This window comes from Aptenodytes forsteri, unplaced genomic scaffold (genome assembly GCF_000699145.1).
Source record: "Aptenodytes forsteri isolate BGI_AS27 unplaced genomic scaffold, ASM69914v1 Scaffold191, whole genome shotgun sequence".
Taxonomy (NCBI): Eukaryota; Metazoa; Chordata; class Aves; order Sphenisciformes; family Spheniscidae; genus Aptenodytes; species Aptenodytes forsteri.
In genome coordinates this window covers 2,422,383-2,437,222 of record NW_008794630.1, presented here as the reverse complement: position 1 = coordinate 2,437,222, position 14,840 = coordinate 2,422,383, and the positions used below count along the sequence as shown (strand labels likewise).

General features: G+C 44.5%; 1 protein-coding gene across 1 annotated transcript; it reads right to left on the bottom strand.

Moving 5' to 3' along the window:
- Positions 1 to 917: 917 nt before the first annotated feature.
- UPRT (uracil phosphoribosyltransferase homolog) lies at positions 918 to 12,531 on the bottom strand. Its single transcript, XM_009273440.2, has 6 exons — positions 12,484 to 12,531; positions 6,327 to 6,396; positions 3,992 to 4,054; positions 3,067 to 3,228; positions 2,217 to 2,315; positions 918 to 1,338 (listed from the first exon to the last, which is right to left on the bottom strand). Exons 3-6 carry the CDS (start codon positions 3,999 to 4,001, stop codon positions 1,232 to 1,234), a joined length of 378 nt encoding a protein of 125 aa, XP_009271715.1. The 5' UTR covers positions 4,002 to 4,054; positions 6,327 to 6,396; positions 12,484 to 12,531; the 3' UTR covers positions 918 to 1,231.
- Between the last annotated feature and the right edge of the window lie 2,309 nt (positions 12,532 to 14,840).

The following is a 14,840-nucleotide window of genomic DNA, read 5'->3' as shown; positions in this document are numbered from 1 at the left end:
TGGAAGCCTCACACAACTTTAATTAATTGCAATTCCTGCTTGGAGTGGGGAAGGTTCTTCATCTGTGTCGAAAGAAAGGATTCGCGAAGTGCTGCCCCTCGTCTCACCAGGTGCAGGCTGGGGCAGCCCAGGCCTTTGCGTTCCGCTCACCTGACGAGAGGTATGAAGCACTCCCGCTTGCGGTGACATTCTGCAACCCTGCGCTTTTTAGAATGTGGATATATTTAAAAAATGATCATGGACTATATTGCCTTTAGATAGAAATTTCCCCAAAGTTACAGTGAGGCCAGGTACGAGCTAGTTTAAGCGTTGGATATTGGGTACTTGGTGCCAGGGGATTTAAAGCCAAAGAAAGTATTTGGCTGCAGATTTATGTTTGATCCGATCGATACAGGTGCCGCATTGAGTGTTCGGAAAGGGTGCTAAGCCACGAGGGCCGTATTTGTCTTTTGACTTGAAGCCCTGTTGCTCTGCGAACAGAGCCACAAATCGAGTTCAAGTTTTCGCCACAGCTTTCCCTTCTTTAAAAGGGTTAGCGGTACCGATTCAGCCACAGACGTTTTAAGAGACGGCACTGCAGCGCTCCATGTGTAGGACTGCCCTAGACAGTGCTGCCCCCACCCTCAATTCCCACCCAGTTCGCCAGGGCACGCGCGCTGCAGCCGGAAGCTGCTTTATTCGGTACCATCGGGCAAGACAACTGTGGATGTTTCACTACAGAGCGAAATTCAGAGAGTCGCATCTTTAGTTCTTGGCCACCATCCAAAGGCTGAAAATTCTGCCAAAAATTCAGTGTGGCTGCTAAGAATTACGTCGAGTTCCAAGTGCACCCGTCGTTTTGGAAGCATTAGGAGGGGCTGTACCAGCTGACCTGGAGCGATGTAAACGTTACCGCTAGAAATGAAGTACGCACCGTTGTGATTTAGTTGTTTTATTTTGCTCTTGCAAGCAGCCACAAGGCAGGCTACAGAAGAATAAATAAGTTAAAGCAGAGAGTGTAGCAATGTATAGAACCCCAACATTGAGATGCTTGACTTTGTAATGACAGAGTGCTTCGTTACTGCACCTGATTCAGCGTTCAGGCAGTAACTGACCCGAACTGATCCAAGTCAAGTATTTCCCCCTCTGGCCAAAAAGATTTTTAAACGTGCCCTCAACCAACTCCACAATAATAAAACGTAGGAAAACCCCTCTTGTCTCATCATATAGTCATATCCGTTTGTTCCGTGTGTCAGTCTGTTCCAAAATACTTCTGTCCGAAGTGTGTTGGTGCAACAGGATGAACTTCTGTAGTTAAAATTGTGATCTCTGGGAATTCCTGGATGATGGACTTGGCACCTTTTGAGAGAGGGCAAAGGCAATAAGGACTACAGCACCGCAGCTGTATTTCAGCACCACACGTTAAACCACGATTAGCAGAATTCCGTAGATAAATCGGGCTCTCTTCTTCCATCTCCGCTTCACGTTTCTGCCTTAGCTGACTGTCTATGAGGAAAAACTTCCCGAATTTAGTGGATTGCTTTTTTGGGTTTTCTTATTTGTTTTTTCTTTTCTTTACCGTACACGTATACTCCCAATCTAATCGCCAACGTGGTTACAGACTGCCAGGAATGGCTCTCTGCCGGTCAGTTGACTTTTTTGATAGTGATTTCTGCCACGGCCCATTTTTAAAACAGCGCACACGATCCATTTTCCTACTTCACAGAAACAGATGTTCCTTTTTTGGATCCCCTTTTACAAGGTAAGATCTTTAACGTGCGGACAGGACAGTTCTGTAGCTTCATTTACCTCACGCTCCTTACAGAACTGGTATTCTTTTGGTGGCGGACCAACTCAACACCATCCGTGGGCTGCTGCAGTCCAGAGCAACAGCAGGAGTGGCTTTGTGAGCCACTGAAGCATTTTGGGTACCTGGCAGCGCTGCAGATTCCTGCTTTTAGGAATACGTCACCATCTGCAGTTTTGCCATTAGGTGTAACGGGCCTTTTCCTTTCTGCTAGCCCACTCCCCTGCCCACACCACACGTGTCGCGGTTCACTCTCGGTTTTACGATTCAGCCAAAAACCCAAACCTCTCTTCTGAGCGAAGCGATGCTGCTGTCGTTACTTGCAAAGGAACAGCTCTTCGCCGCTGTCTGAAGCGTGACTAACATAACTCTTCCCCGTTAAATGTACCTGTGCTCAGCCCTCCGTCCCCCTCGCACCCCCTCAACTTACCGTGAGGCGTGGAGAATAGGCTTAGCAGGATAATGACACTTGGTTGTACGCCATGTTCTACAAGAACTTTGACAGCCTCAATGACAGTATTACCAGTACCTAAAAGGGGAAAAAGGGAGATTTTTATTTCTTCCCCCCCGCCCCCGGTGGAAGAACTTGTCCTAGGCCACCCGAGAATATCCATGTTAACATTGGTGTGTGACCGAATGGTGATACTGTCCTTTCCCACTGGAAACTATCACCTCTGCACGTATTAATTGTAGAAAACTTTGGCCTCCCGATGAAGGAACTTCATCTCTACTCCGAAACAGCCAACTCTGCCACGTTTTCAGCACTGAAGTCGGTGGATTTTATTAAAGCCCCGAGGCAAGAAAGCTCATCTAAAATAGTAAAATGGCAATTAAGAGCTCCGTGTGTAGAACCAGAATTAAATCTTAGACTGGAAAAGTCTGACAAACTCCTTACCACGCTTACCAGGTTTAATTTTTTTTTGGTAGCATTAACTGTATTTAATTTTAAAGTAATTTACTTCTAGGATCTGTAATCCAACAATGTCTTTTAATAGCATGAGGAAAATACTGTTTGAGTCTTTTCTCGTGGCAAAATTTAAAAAATGACATTTGTATCAAGTCTTAATGCTTCAACCTTTCTCACAAACGGAGGCATGCCCAAGTGATTTGCTCTGCATTCATGCTGGTGCAGGCTGACTAATACGTATTCTGGCACAGCCTGATAAATTCCCTACTATGTCGCCTAAACCAAGCAAAAAACCTAATCAAAGCCCCTGAAATTTGGAAATCTGCCTTTAAATTCAGCGCACTCACTGTACATAATGATGAAAGACACTTACTTAGTATTGGGTACATAAGAAGAACTTTTCTCCTGTAAATGTCTGGTGGAAACTTAGCATAGTACACTTTCGCTCTTTGAGTCTCCTCGTCGCTCTGTATCAGGATTTTTCCTATGCGGATTGATCTACAGCAGTCTCGTAAACCTTGTTCCATTGCCTCCCCTCAAAACGAGCAGCAAAAAAACCAACGCCACATTGTTACACGCTGAGAAACGGCACAATTGCAAGATGCTACCATTAAATAGACAGTCCCAATACTGTATTGGTGAAGAGTTCTAAAAAGGAGATTATTTTTTTTTCTCGGTTCCAAGTGTTAAAAACACTTGAAGCGATTTTTCCTTTTTTCTCTGTTTAGACAGAAAAACAAGTCTACTTGGTGTTACTTAGCTCCCGGGTATTAGTGTTCCCACACACCAGTGCTAAGCTCTCAAAGGCGAGAGCTGGAAACGTCAAAACAAACGAATGGGGTTTGGAGAACGTCTTTGAGCTCTGCCCAGAGGCACCGCGGTGCAAAACGTAGTGCAGGAAGCTGTGGAGCCACTGGATTTTACATCACAGGCACAAAGGTTTCCGCAGCATTGGGCAAAATAACAGTGACTCTGCCACCACGGAGCATGGTTGGTTTGGGGACCTCTCCCTGAGCAGAAGTCAAACAAGGAAGGGCAGTTGGCCTGGCCTCTCGCAGGTAACGGCTGCTAGAGAAGAGGCCAGGTGAAATCTCTTGCAGCTCTTTGGCTCCTAAAGAGTTAATGAAACATAATACTTGACATTCTGTGATCAAGGCTACCTAAGAAAGAATAACAACCGGCAGGTTTGGGTAAGACCTGGCTGTAGAGAAGTGTTGTTGCACATTTTTGCAAGGAAGTTGGTTACAGGTTTCCCAAACGTTTAATTCGTGCTCATTCAACGACCAGAAACTGCCTACCGCTTCTCATTATGCTGACTCCGCAGTTTCCCTTTTCAAATCTGACTCCTTCGTACTTGTGTCCTGTGAGAGGAAAGAAACCAGATGTCAGTGGCAGCAACTGCTCCCTTCTGCCCCATCTTAACGCCCCTGTGGGGGACACTGTTTTAAGTGACCTTGGTGTGAATGGAACAGAAATCCCCCGAATACCCAGGGGACAACAGCGAGCTCCCCATCTCTCAACAGGTGGCATGAACCAATCTGCACACCATGTCCTGCAGCCCTCAACCAAGCAATGGGAACAGGGCCAAAACCGTAACTGGTGAAGAACTTGTGCTTTTTTTACCTTTAGAAGTCGTGTCAGAAAAGTGGCACAGAAGTGATCCTTTCCAAGTACGTGTTTTATAACTCCGGTATTCTGTGATTACTTTACATGAAGGACGCTATGCAAAATAAAGGTAAACAGTATGTCCCCTAAGAAGCCAGGTAAATGCAGTCCAGTGCTGCAGGTGGAAGAGTTAGAACTGAAACACGATGCTACAGTGCTACTGTCACTGTGTTCTCGATCACTGAAAGAAAAAAGTGGGCAATGGTATGCGTATGAGAGAGATGATCATCAGTACTGTGAGCTCAGGTCTCTTGTTAATTCAGAGATAAAGACAGCGAAGCCAGATTGTCCCACTCATAGTTCTTCAGATCTAACCCCAGAAGCTGGTAAGGAGCTTGCCCAGCAGCACTGCTGGGAAGAACACGTGGTGATGTTCCTTACAGGCGTCGCATATTCCCCTGCCTGACTGAAAAGAGTCCAAAGGCTCCCCTGAAGGAGAAAGAGTAGGGTGTTTCACTGATGTCCTTGAGGGGTGTTCTGCTTCTGAGCCCGGAAGAGCAGAAATCACCTGTGCTTATGGCATCTTACAAATGCTTGGAAGGAAAGAGCTCAGTACAGATAAGCAGGAATTCATGCAGAAGCATCTGAGTTCTCAGGGGACACTTCCTGCTGGAAGAGCTCAGCTGAGGCCATTTTAGCTCCCTCACTGGGCACAGGGGTTGGAGCGAAAGGGCAAACGCACTGACTGCAGAGCTAAGACAGTTTCAGACAGTAAGACTCTATCTACAGTGTGACTGGGCGTAAGGGCAGGAAATGAAGCCTTTTCACCAAGGCGACGGGTGCTCAGAGGGCAAGGTCCGAGACTCTCTTTGTCCACTGCCAGGGCAGTGGCCCGCTCCAAAAGAACTGTAGAGCTTCCAAGTGATGTTCCTTGCAGGGGACCTGCCAGTCAAATTGTGTAATGCAGAGAGAAGATGGTCATCAACCTCTCCGTCACCGACTGACCTGGAACAGATGTGACGCCAATGCTCAAGAAGTAAAGGAGCTGCTGTTTTATTTAAAAAGGAGCAAAGGTAAGTGATTGTGCCTCCTCAGTGCCTTCCTAAACTCTGTCTAGTTTCAGAATTGAGTGTTTTCAGTCCATCTTTTCTCTAACTAAAAGACATACAAATGATTTACTGCAGAGGGGAAGAGGGTGTGAATGTACAGAGCTGCTCTCACCCTGCAGAAATGCAAATGCAGTTCTCGGGGGGAAGAGGACTCGCGTGGCGTATGTCCCACAGGTGTGCTGCGGATCCACAGCGCGTACTTGAGCGGCTCCCAAGAAGCTGCTGATGCACTAAGCAGCTACCTCTGAGTAACGCGTGCAACCTTACCTATCTTTACAGCTAATAGGAGCAAACCAAAATTACTGCCATGGGTTTCCTCTAGTGCCCACACAGCCACTTTTTATTTCCTGCTTATCATTGCTCCCAGCTGGCCCCCTGCTGCAAACAGGGACGGATTTAGGCTGGCATGGCCAAACTGCTTGTGCCAAGTACTTTTTCTTTAACGGGCACGTGAAATGTCATTGCAGTACGGGCAAGTAAACTGATCTTGCGCATACGCTGGTAGATTTTCATCATGGTTTTGCAAGACCAATTTAAAACCTTAGTAAAATGACAACTATACGACTGTATGTTTTGCTCAGTTGCGTTGTTACGCACCTTCTAGCTTTTCAAATACCGGAAGGGATCTTCACTGTGTACTCTACCCTGAATGTTGGAACTGTTTCAGCCTCAGGCTCCCCAGGGAAGCGGTCATGGCACCAAGCCTGTCAGAGTTCGAGAAGCGTCTGGACGACGCTCTTCGTCACGTGGTTCAGTTTTAGGTAGTCCTGCGAGGAGCAAGGAGTTGGACTCGATGGTCCTTATGGGTCCCTTCCAATTTGAGGTATTCTATGATCCTTGTTAACAGTCCCATATTTTTTTGTATTAGTTAAGCTTCCACTTCCAGTCCTACCTAGGGGAGGAGTAATTTCCCACGTACCTGTTGGAGTGGTCACGGTACATTCTGTGTATGGCAATTGATTCAGTCCCTCTTCAACCACGAGTCTGATCTGTAGAACCAAAGAGATCAGTCAGCCTAAAGGGATTTGTTGTCTATGGAGGTAAGATACTAAATGGTAGTAGTTTTTACAAGTACTAGGTGAACACCTAACAGCCTGAAGGGTCTGAAAGGGTCTCTTTAATAGTAGTTAGGGACTGAATTTAGAGACCTTTGGGGGGTGATGCCTATGTTTTGTCCACAAATCAAACGAAGGCATTACAAAACAAAACTGGGGGAAGGGGAGGGTTCATCGGCAATCATAAAACTGACTTTATTTATATCTGGCAGGTATAGGTATCACAGACAAACTTCTCAACAAATGAGTGAAGCACCAATGCAACTTCATTTTGTTGACAGAAAATACTAGTGAGAAAAAGGGAAAATTCACTCTCAGCTCCCCATCAGCTAGGCTCCGAGGTCTATTTTCACATCCATATTTCTATGACTAAACTGCAGCTGGGCTGCCAGAACAGCCACAGAAGCTGCAGCAATGTAAATGCGCCACCGAGTGCCCAAAGGCAAGTCAGTAGATCTTTATCACCCTCTTCTTCTGGCACCTGCCAGCTGTGGTTGCTATGGGATGCTCTGCCAAGCACCTGCGCTTTCACCCGGTACAGATGGCCCGGTTCAGCAGGGACATCTCCACTGGAGGTGCAGCTAGTAAGCCACACACCTCTCCAGCCTCGAGTGGCCAGAAAACCTCCAGCTCTCCCCCTGGTGCTGGCCCTGCAGCTGTACCCCAGGCAACGTTACCGAAACGTATTCATCTGAACTCAGCATGATCGCCCATGAAAGATGCTTTGGGTATTAAAGATGTAAAAATTCCCTCTGCTAGTGAGCCAAAGATTTACAGGCCAGAACTGCTCGAGGAAAGCTACTGCCAAGCCAAAGATGAAACCCGTTAAGCAAAAGTCACCGTATGACGGCAGAAATTAGGTGATTGCTCCCGGGACTGTATACTGCTCACTTCAGACACTTCTTATTCCAGAAACAGGGCAGAGCAGATTGGGAGATTTTTTTCCTTTTCTTCCATTCTGCCCTAGTTCCTAGCACACAGGCAGCCTCTACTAGGAATTAGAAATGGTCCCTTAAATTTACAATCCCTCTGAAGATATTTTTAGTCATTTTAGTATGACAATTTTTTCCTAGAGTTGAGCCATATTCAGAGGTGGTGGTCAGACTAAACCAGCGAAGGGGTCAAAGGGTGCAACTGACATATAATGCGAGCAAAAGCCTGAAAAAGCAATTCTCAGGGTAAAATTTCCCCTGTAGCAGAACTGCGTATGGGAAACAGGTCCTTCTGAATTGTCAGTCCCCTTTGTGCTTGACTCGTTGCATGTTTGGTAGCTCCAGGAAGCATATGTAGAGAAGCCAGCTCTACTACCTTCCTCCTCCTCCTCCTCCTCCTCCTCTTCGTCCTCCTGGCTCTCTGCAAGTAGGGCTTTTGACTCAATCACTTTAATCCTGAGACTGAAGGCACCAGTGGTGTTCTACTGAAAGACACATCTTCTCACATAAACAAGCCATGAAATCCTTGATTTAATTTCAGGTTTCTGGGACACCTGTACACAATTTTACTTTATTTTTTTTAAAGTTATTTCACCAGAAAAAGCCAACCTATGAGCCAGGTTTGGAAGAAACACTTTTTTTCATACTGCTGTCATGCTGACAGGGTTAGCATCGCTCCACACTATCTGCCAAAAGTTGAGAGTAAACCAGTCAAGGTCTATAGTCAAATAATCTCCTTTGTTTTACCACATGCATCAATGTTTTATACAGAGGCGGAGAAGGATTCTTCTGTAAACTTGTCAGTGTTGATAAAACATTTATTTTTGCACTATGCTTTCTGCCACCCCCACGCTCAGGGATTATAATTTCCACCTCTTTCCTCTCTGGCCCTGAGAACCAGCAGCCCTGCTCCTCTCCTAGAGAGGTGGCTGCCATTGCTTGGAAGCTAAAACAGGTATTACTGTGGCCCCACATGAAGCAGGGAAGTAAAGCTTTGGTCCCAAGGTAGAAGAGTTTGACCAGAAATGAAAACCATGATTAAAGTTATCAGTAACAAAAATAAAGTCTATTTTTAATTGGGGGAAAAAAAAAGCTAAACGGGATGTTAAATTCCAGCAGGCCTAGTTAAACTGTCAAGGCTTACAGAGTTATGCTGAAATTTTAGATTCAGCATTTAATGCTGATATACAAAATTATATGTCAACGTGCTCATTATTATTACAGTTCTACGTTTAAGATTTACCCCAGAGCCTTTGCAGTAAGTAAAGGGAAATACTGTTAGCTTCGAACCTTTATTAGTACAAGATCTGTTAGAACTGTTAGCAAAAACAACAGTTAATAGAGGTCCAAGGAGTTTTAGCTAACTACCACATAAACATTTCAAGGATATGAAAATGTTAGTGAAATCTACCTTTTCTCAGCCAATTAAGCACATGAATAAAGTCTCCTTACCACACTCAAATACCACTGAAGAAATCAGGTTTGACCAGTTCCTCAGTGTCCGTGAACAGAGAAATTTGGATATAGGCAACTATAGAAAGCAGGCTGACAGCACTCTCATTTAGAAGAGGTGTAATCACTAAATAAGGAAACCAGCCAGGGTGCAGTCAGAGCTGGTGCTGCTCTGACCAGACAGAACTGGAAAAATGGGAGCCCTTTTAGAGCCACCCCAAAAGGTATCTGTGATCCTCAGCAGCTGCATGTTACAACTCTTCTGCCTGCCTGCAATTTGGAAAAAGGTGAAGCATTTAAATGCCAAGAATTCTGGAGTGACCATTATTATCTTTCCCTATTTGTAGGAAGACAGTAGTCTAACTGTATTTTATGTGACAGCCATGCATCACCTAATTTCCAAGGTCATAGTAATTCCTAGGGGGATCCTCTAACCCATTATGTCGCAGCTTTTCTTGGAAGCTGAAGGGAAGGCAGAATAGTGGGGCTGTCAGCCATACTTTGTATCTATACAGCTCTTTGCACCTCAGAATTTCAAACCACTTTTAAAGTATGCATTATCACCCCCCCACACCCCCCCCGAAAGAGAGTTGGGCAGAAAGGTGAAGTGACCTGTTCAGTGTTACGCAGGGAGTTGCTGATAGGGCTGAGAAACTAATTAATTCCTCAACCTCAGACCTCCAGTCAAACCGCAAAAGCTACCTTCTGCTGGAAAGCACCACTGCACTTGCGAACTGAGGCTGTAGGTCAGTGCTGTGTAAACGACAAACGCCTGCCTGAATCCAGGCTGCAAGTCAATTTTGCTTGGTCCTTGCCAAAACTCTAGACATGCAATATCCTCTATGCCTCTGGGAGATGGATGGCTCCTCTTCCCGTTACTCACCTGGTCTCTTAGCCCACAACAACAGAGCGCTCAGCTGTGTGCAGCACCAGCTTAACTTCACAGGGCTGGACCTAGCTTATTGTGTACCTCCTACAGAGCAGGCCTTGGAAAAAAATTCTCAGGTGGTCTCAGTAAAAATGCTGTGGGCTTTGTGAGCATCTCACTAGTTCTACAGCAATCCTGCAGGGTGACATCAGTCAAATGCTTCCACGGTGCGTGGGTGCTGGGCAGCACACGTTCAAGGGTTCAGTGTAAGCCTCTTGCACTGAGTTGTCTGCCCGTGTTTCTTAAATTGGTCTCACTACCGCTACCTGTCCAGATATCTACTACTGCAAGTCATAATGATTGATTGTCTCCTGTGTTAGAGGCTTACTTCTCGCAGCTGCCTCTCCTCCTTCACAAAGACAAGATGGGTTGTCTTCATCCCCATGACTTTAACCCCACATCTTTCAGCTTCAGGATCACAGCACTGGCAGTGGCTTTCAGAAACTCCCTGCTAACCTTTACCTCCTGTTAACTCCGTTCTCTCACAAGTATCTTTGAACATTTCTTTTGTGTCATCCCCTCACATGTGAAACAAACTGCCAGAAGAAAAAACTGTACCACCAGAAATTCATCAGCTTTGGAATCCCTCCTCAAGACCTCTTTCTGTGGTGACCTTATGAGATACTGCCACTAACAACTGCCAAGCTAGTAGCAAGCTTAACTTCATTCTCATTTGCTCTGTGCAACAAGGTGTATTTTGTTAACCCACAGTCCTATGCATATGTTTCTTCTCTTCATGTATTGCATCTTGTCATTAAGCTCCGTTTGCTAACTGGGTGGAAAACATAGCAAGTCTTAACTATGTTTGCACCCCACCAAGTTTAGTAGAGACCACGTCCCACATGAAATTGTAACTGTTCTTCGCCACACCTAGGAACAGCATACAGAAAATGAGATAGTCCTACATACTGTTTTGCATAAAATTCCTGCTACAAAATGGAAAACAGACTAGCAGGTTCTGTAGCAAACATCTGCATGACCAGCAAACAGAGGTGTTTCTGTGAAGAGCAGCTCCCTATCTACACAAGTGCTGGCCAGCCCGTAGAAGATGCTGGCACAAGAGCCAGAACTGAACTCACTGCCTGGAAGCTGCAGTTTCTAGCAATGAGGGGGAAAAAATCAGTGCTTCCCTCAGAATGGCGCAGGACCTCCAAGTAAAATGAGAAGGTACATGGGAGAGGTCCTTCGCACTAATTAATGACAATAAGGTCCAGTCAAGACTGTTAAGGGTTTTCCTGTCAGTATTAGAATAGCCATTGTTTATCTCTTTTTTTAAAATACAGATTAGGAACATAGTGCTTCTCTTTAATTCAAAGAAGTTGGCAGGAATGAATGCTCCTAGCATGATGGGAACCTAATACAAGGTAAAACGAGAATGTTAACCAGAAACCCTCCCTGTGAAAGGAGTACTGGTGGGGAAGGGGCCTGACCCCTGCACTGGAGACCTATACCCTGTAAATGTGTGGGATTGCTGGTGTTGACCTTTGTTGGCTTCCTGAATCTTATTTGCACATTTAAGCACGTGAAGAACCTGAAACCACAAAACCCAGGAAGAACACCACCTAGCTGAGCTAGTCTTTCACAGGTGGTGGATGTTTCCTGGGCTGTTCCCACTCATCCAATGAACTGTGAAGGACATGTGTCTATTTAAATGGTACCTGCTGAGAACTGCTGGCACAGAACGAAGGCGGGGCTGCGACTTTCTGCCTGTCCATTATGAAGTACTATTGGCAAAGAAGGCGCTCCAGTCAGTCACTTGATCTATGAGTTACGAGTGATGGGATTTGTTGGCTTGGGCCTTTACTGTTCTTCGTGAATGGGAATGCAAGAAACATCCTCAAGAAGGGAAAAGCAGGGGGGAAAGTGGAAAAGCTGCAAAGATAAAAAGCACTGCAGTCACAATCTTAGGTTGTGGTCATATCTAAGCCCTGAGCAAGCCCGGATCAGGCATGGATTAAGATTGGGCTCATCACAGGAAACCTGCCTGCTGTAGCAAATGGTGCTGGTAATTGAATGGTCTCTGTACTCATCTTTGCTAGAGGGGGGAAGAAAGGCTTTCCTTGTTAATGAATGTGGATTTGCAAACAGTAAACACCCTCATGAATACAAGAAAGTATATGCACGGGTGTGAGTGTTGTGGTTTTCTTTAAGCATGTAATTTAAATGAGATAAATGTTGCATTCCCAACAGTCTTTGTTCTGACTTACTAAAATATGTGAAAACTTCAAATTGCTTTGTCCCTGCTAATAAATACCATATGGCTAAAACCAAATTCCCCGTGTGGATGCACCCAGAGCTACTAATCTAATACACAACAAGTGCCAGGAGGCACTTCTGCATGCAAGCAATTGTTAACATCTAGACTGTAAGGAATTGTACAGCTCTGTTTGCAAGATCAAAAGTACTGTTTCAAAGTAAAATTGAATTATCTCTAGCCTCTGTGCATCTGTTTTTAAACAGTATTCTCTTATTACTACTGCTCTCTGTCCTGAAGTAGTTGTGTTTGATAATAACATGGTTTCTAGAACCCTTTGAGATGAAAGCAGTCCGTAACAGAGAACAGAAGTCCCTCTACAGAAAGTTGCTGTCAAACAGCAATTTCCTTTGTGTAGAAAAGTTGCCCCACACCACCATTATTCTAGCCTGAAAGACCCTTTTTATGGAAGAGTTACAAAGTACAATACCAAGAATAAGAAATTCTTCACCTACCAGACGATCAGCAGAAAATACGAAGTCTCCTCTACTGGATTTCCTGAAAAAGGTAATAATTTATATTTTAAATTGGGGAATAATTTTAAGAACATTGCTTAAATATAATATTAATTCAAGGACAATATATTCTAAAGGCAGTTCAGAGAAAAGTCTTCTACCATATACAAAATTTATCCCGCAGAGATTCTGCTTCATGGGTTTCCTCCTTGGTGGCAAAGACTGAGATGCAGTGAGCAAACGCAGAGGTTTGCCTCTTACTACTGGCAACGTTGCTGCACTGTACCAGTAGCAATTAAAGCATGAAAACATAAGGAGGATATTCTGTAGGTTTTCCACTGTACTACCGTTCCAGCTCAGTTCCAAAACACCTCACAAGCTCAGATGCACACCAGCCTGGTACACTCCCTACAGCTCTGAGCAAGAGAGCTTTGCTCCGCCCGTTCTTAAGTCAATCAGAAACCATGGGACAGTGACAATGCAGATCCCTAGCCTTGAGACCGAGTTAACACACCTGATTGATAAGCAGGATATATATCTCGTCTGGAATTCATTCACAGTGTGACTACATTAGTGAACTTAAGACTAAAATGAGCAGGGATTCATGAGTATTCCCATGAAAACACCTCTCTGCCGTCCTATTAGCTTGGGTGCAACTTTTTGCTCGTGTGACTGCATGGCTTTTGGCCCATGCACAAGACAGAATAAGCTGACTTCCTCCTGCTACATACTGTGGAAGTATGCCATGTTAAAACATGAAAAAGTGAAAGTCAAGAGGTTTGTCTGCTTATTTCCTGGGCAACTGGTAACTTAGCCACACTAAAAAAAGGCATTTTAAAAAGAGCGTCAGCCTAATCTAATTTCTTCCCTTGTGCTAATAACACATTATTAAAACCAGTTTGTTTTTGTTTTTTCCTTCTTTCTGGTAATAACAGGATATTCATAACTTTCTGCTACTTTGACATTAACCAGAAAGACAATGCTCAAAAAATCCCTAATCCCAAAAAGGCAAAAAACAACCCCAAAACCCCTACAATCATACAAACGGATTTTATTAAGATTTTTTAAGGGATTCATATTTTCATCTGCGGTGTGTGTAAATATTTACTAAAAAAGGGAAGTAGCAAAGTGTGTAGGTGGGGCATCTAGGTTCTTCCAGACTAGGCTATGGCATTTCAGAAAATTTAGCTGTATTTCATGAATGGGTGGTAAGACAAACCCAAAATTGTCAAGACTGCGGTTTTGACTGCAAAGCGACACATGTTTAGAGTGAATACTATGAGTTATTAATACAGATTACTAGGCTTTAAATTAACTACTCTGTCCTTGCAGAGACACAGATGTTTTTATGCACAGCTCACTAACACCCTTAATCAGTTATACCTGTTTTTTGAGGGGAGGAGGACAACAGAAAACAATGGTGCGTAAAAATGAGAGACAAATAATAGTAATACTGAAAATGACAGACCTCTTGTACACTGGCAGCTGGAAAGCTGCGACCAGATTTCAAGCCCCACATCATATGAGAATTGCTAGGGGCCAGAAAAAAAGGCTTATGTGAAAACACTGTAACTGTTCACCTTAAATACCAGATAGAAGTACAGAAAGTAATGATCGATGGCAGACTAGAAACTTTTTCAGCTTCTTAATCAAGTAACGAGACAACGTCTAAAAAAGTGAGGCATTAAAACCTGAGTGTTGTAGCACACGGCTAACAACACAAACATTCTGTTAAACAGTACAAATTAGTTTCATTTTGTTTCTGGAGGTACGGAAGCATGGCTGACGCGCAATTAAAGTCACGTGCGTGTCTTAAGAGGCGAGAAGAAATGTTTTTTGGGAATGTACCGTAATACAAACTAACTGCAGGGTTTCTTCCTGCTTTAGCACTCAGTACTAGTTACAACCACTGACACGGCTGTAGGCTATGCGGGTCGTGGTCTGATGCACTTTAGTAATTCCTGTTTCTCTAGTTACCTTACAGAAGAACTTCTTGAGAGACACCCGGGGTACTGTAAAGGCAAGCCTGAAAAAAAGCCGCTTCCCTAAACAGAATTTGTAAAAGGCCTTTATAAGAAAACTTAAGGCACTAGACGAACTGTTGCCATTAAGGGGAGCTGATGTAGCTGGGAAACAGGACCATGTTCTACCTGCAGCACTTCAGTACTTAATTTTTTCCACTGCCTGGGCTGGGGGGCGGCATGTGAAAGGGATCCCACCCTTCCTGCCTGCAGTAGTCATCTTTACTCATCACAGGTGAGTTACACACTCCTGAATCACCCTACTCTGTATAACAGTGAGGACGGCGTGTCCTACCGCTTTACTGTCTTCATTTCGATATTGTTCACTCAGTTCCC

Coding starts and splice junctions, on each gene's coding strand:
- UPRT (XM_009273440.2), bottom strand. Junction 2,316..3,066: donor TCTTATGTACCCAATACTAA/GTAAGTGTCTTT, acceptor TTCCCCTTTTAG/GTACTGGTAATACTGTCATT. Junction 1,339..2,216: donor CCTATTCTCCACGCCTCACG/GTAAGTTGAGGG, acceptor CTCTCTCAAAAG/GTGCCAAGTCCATCATCCAG.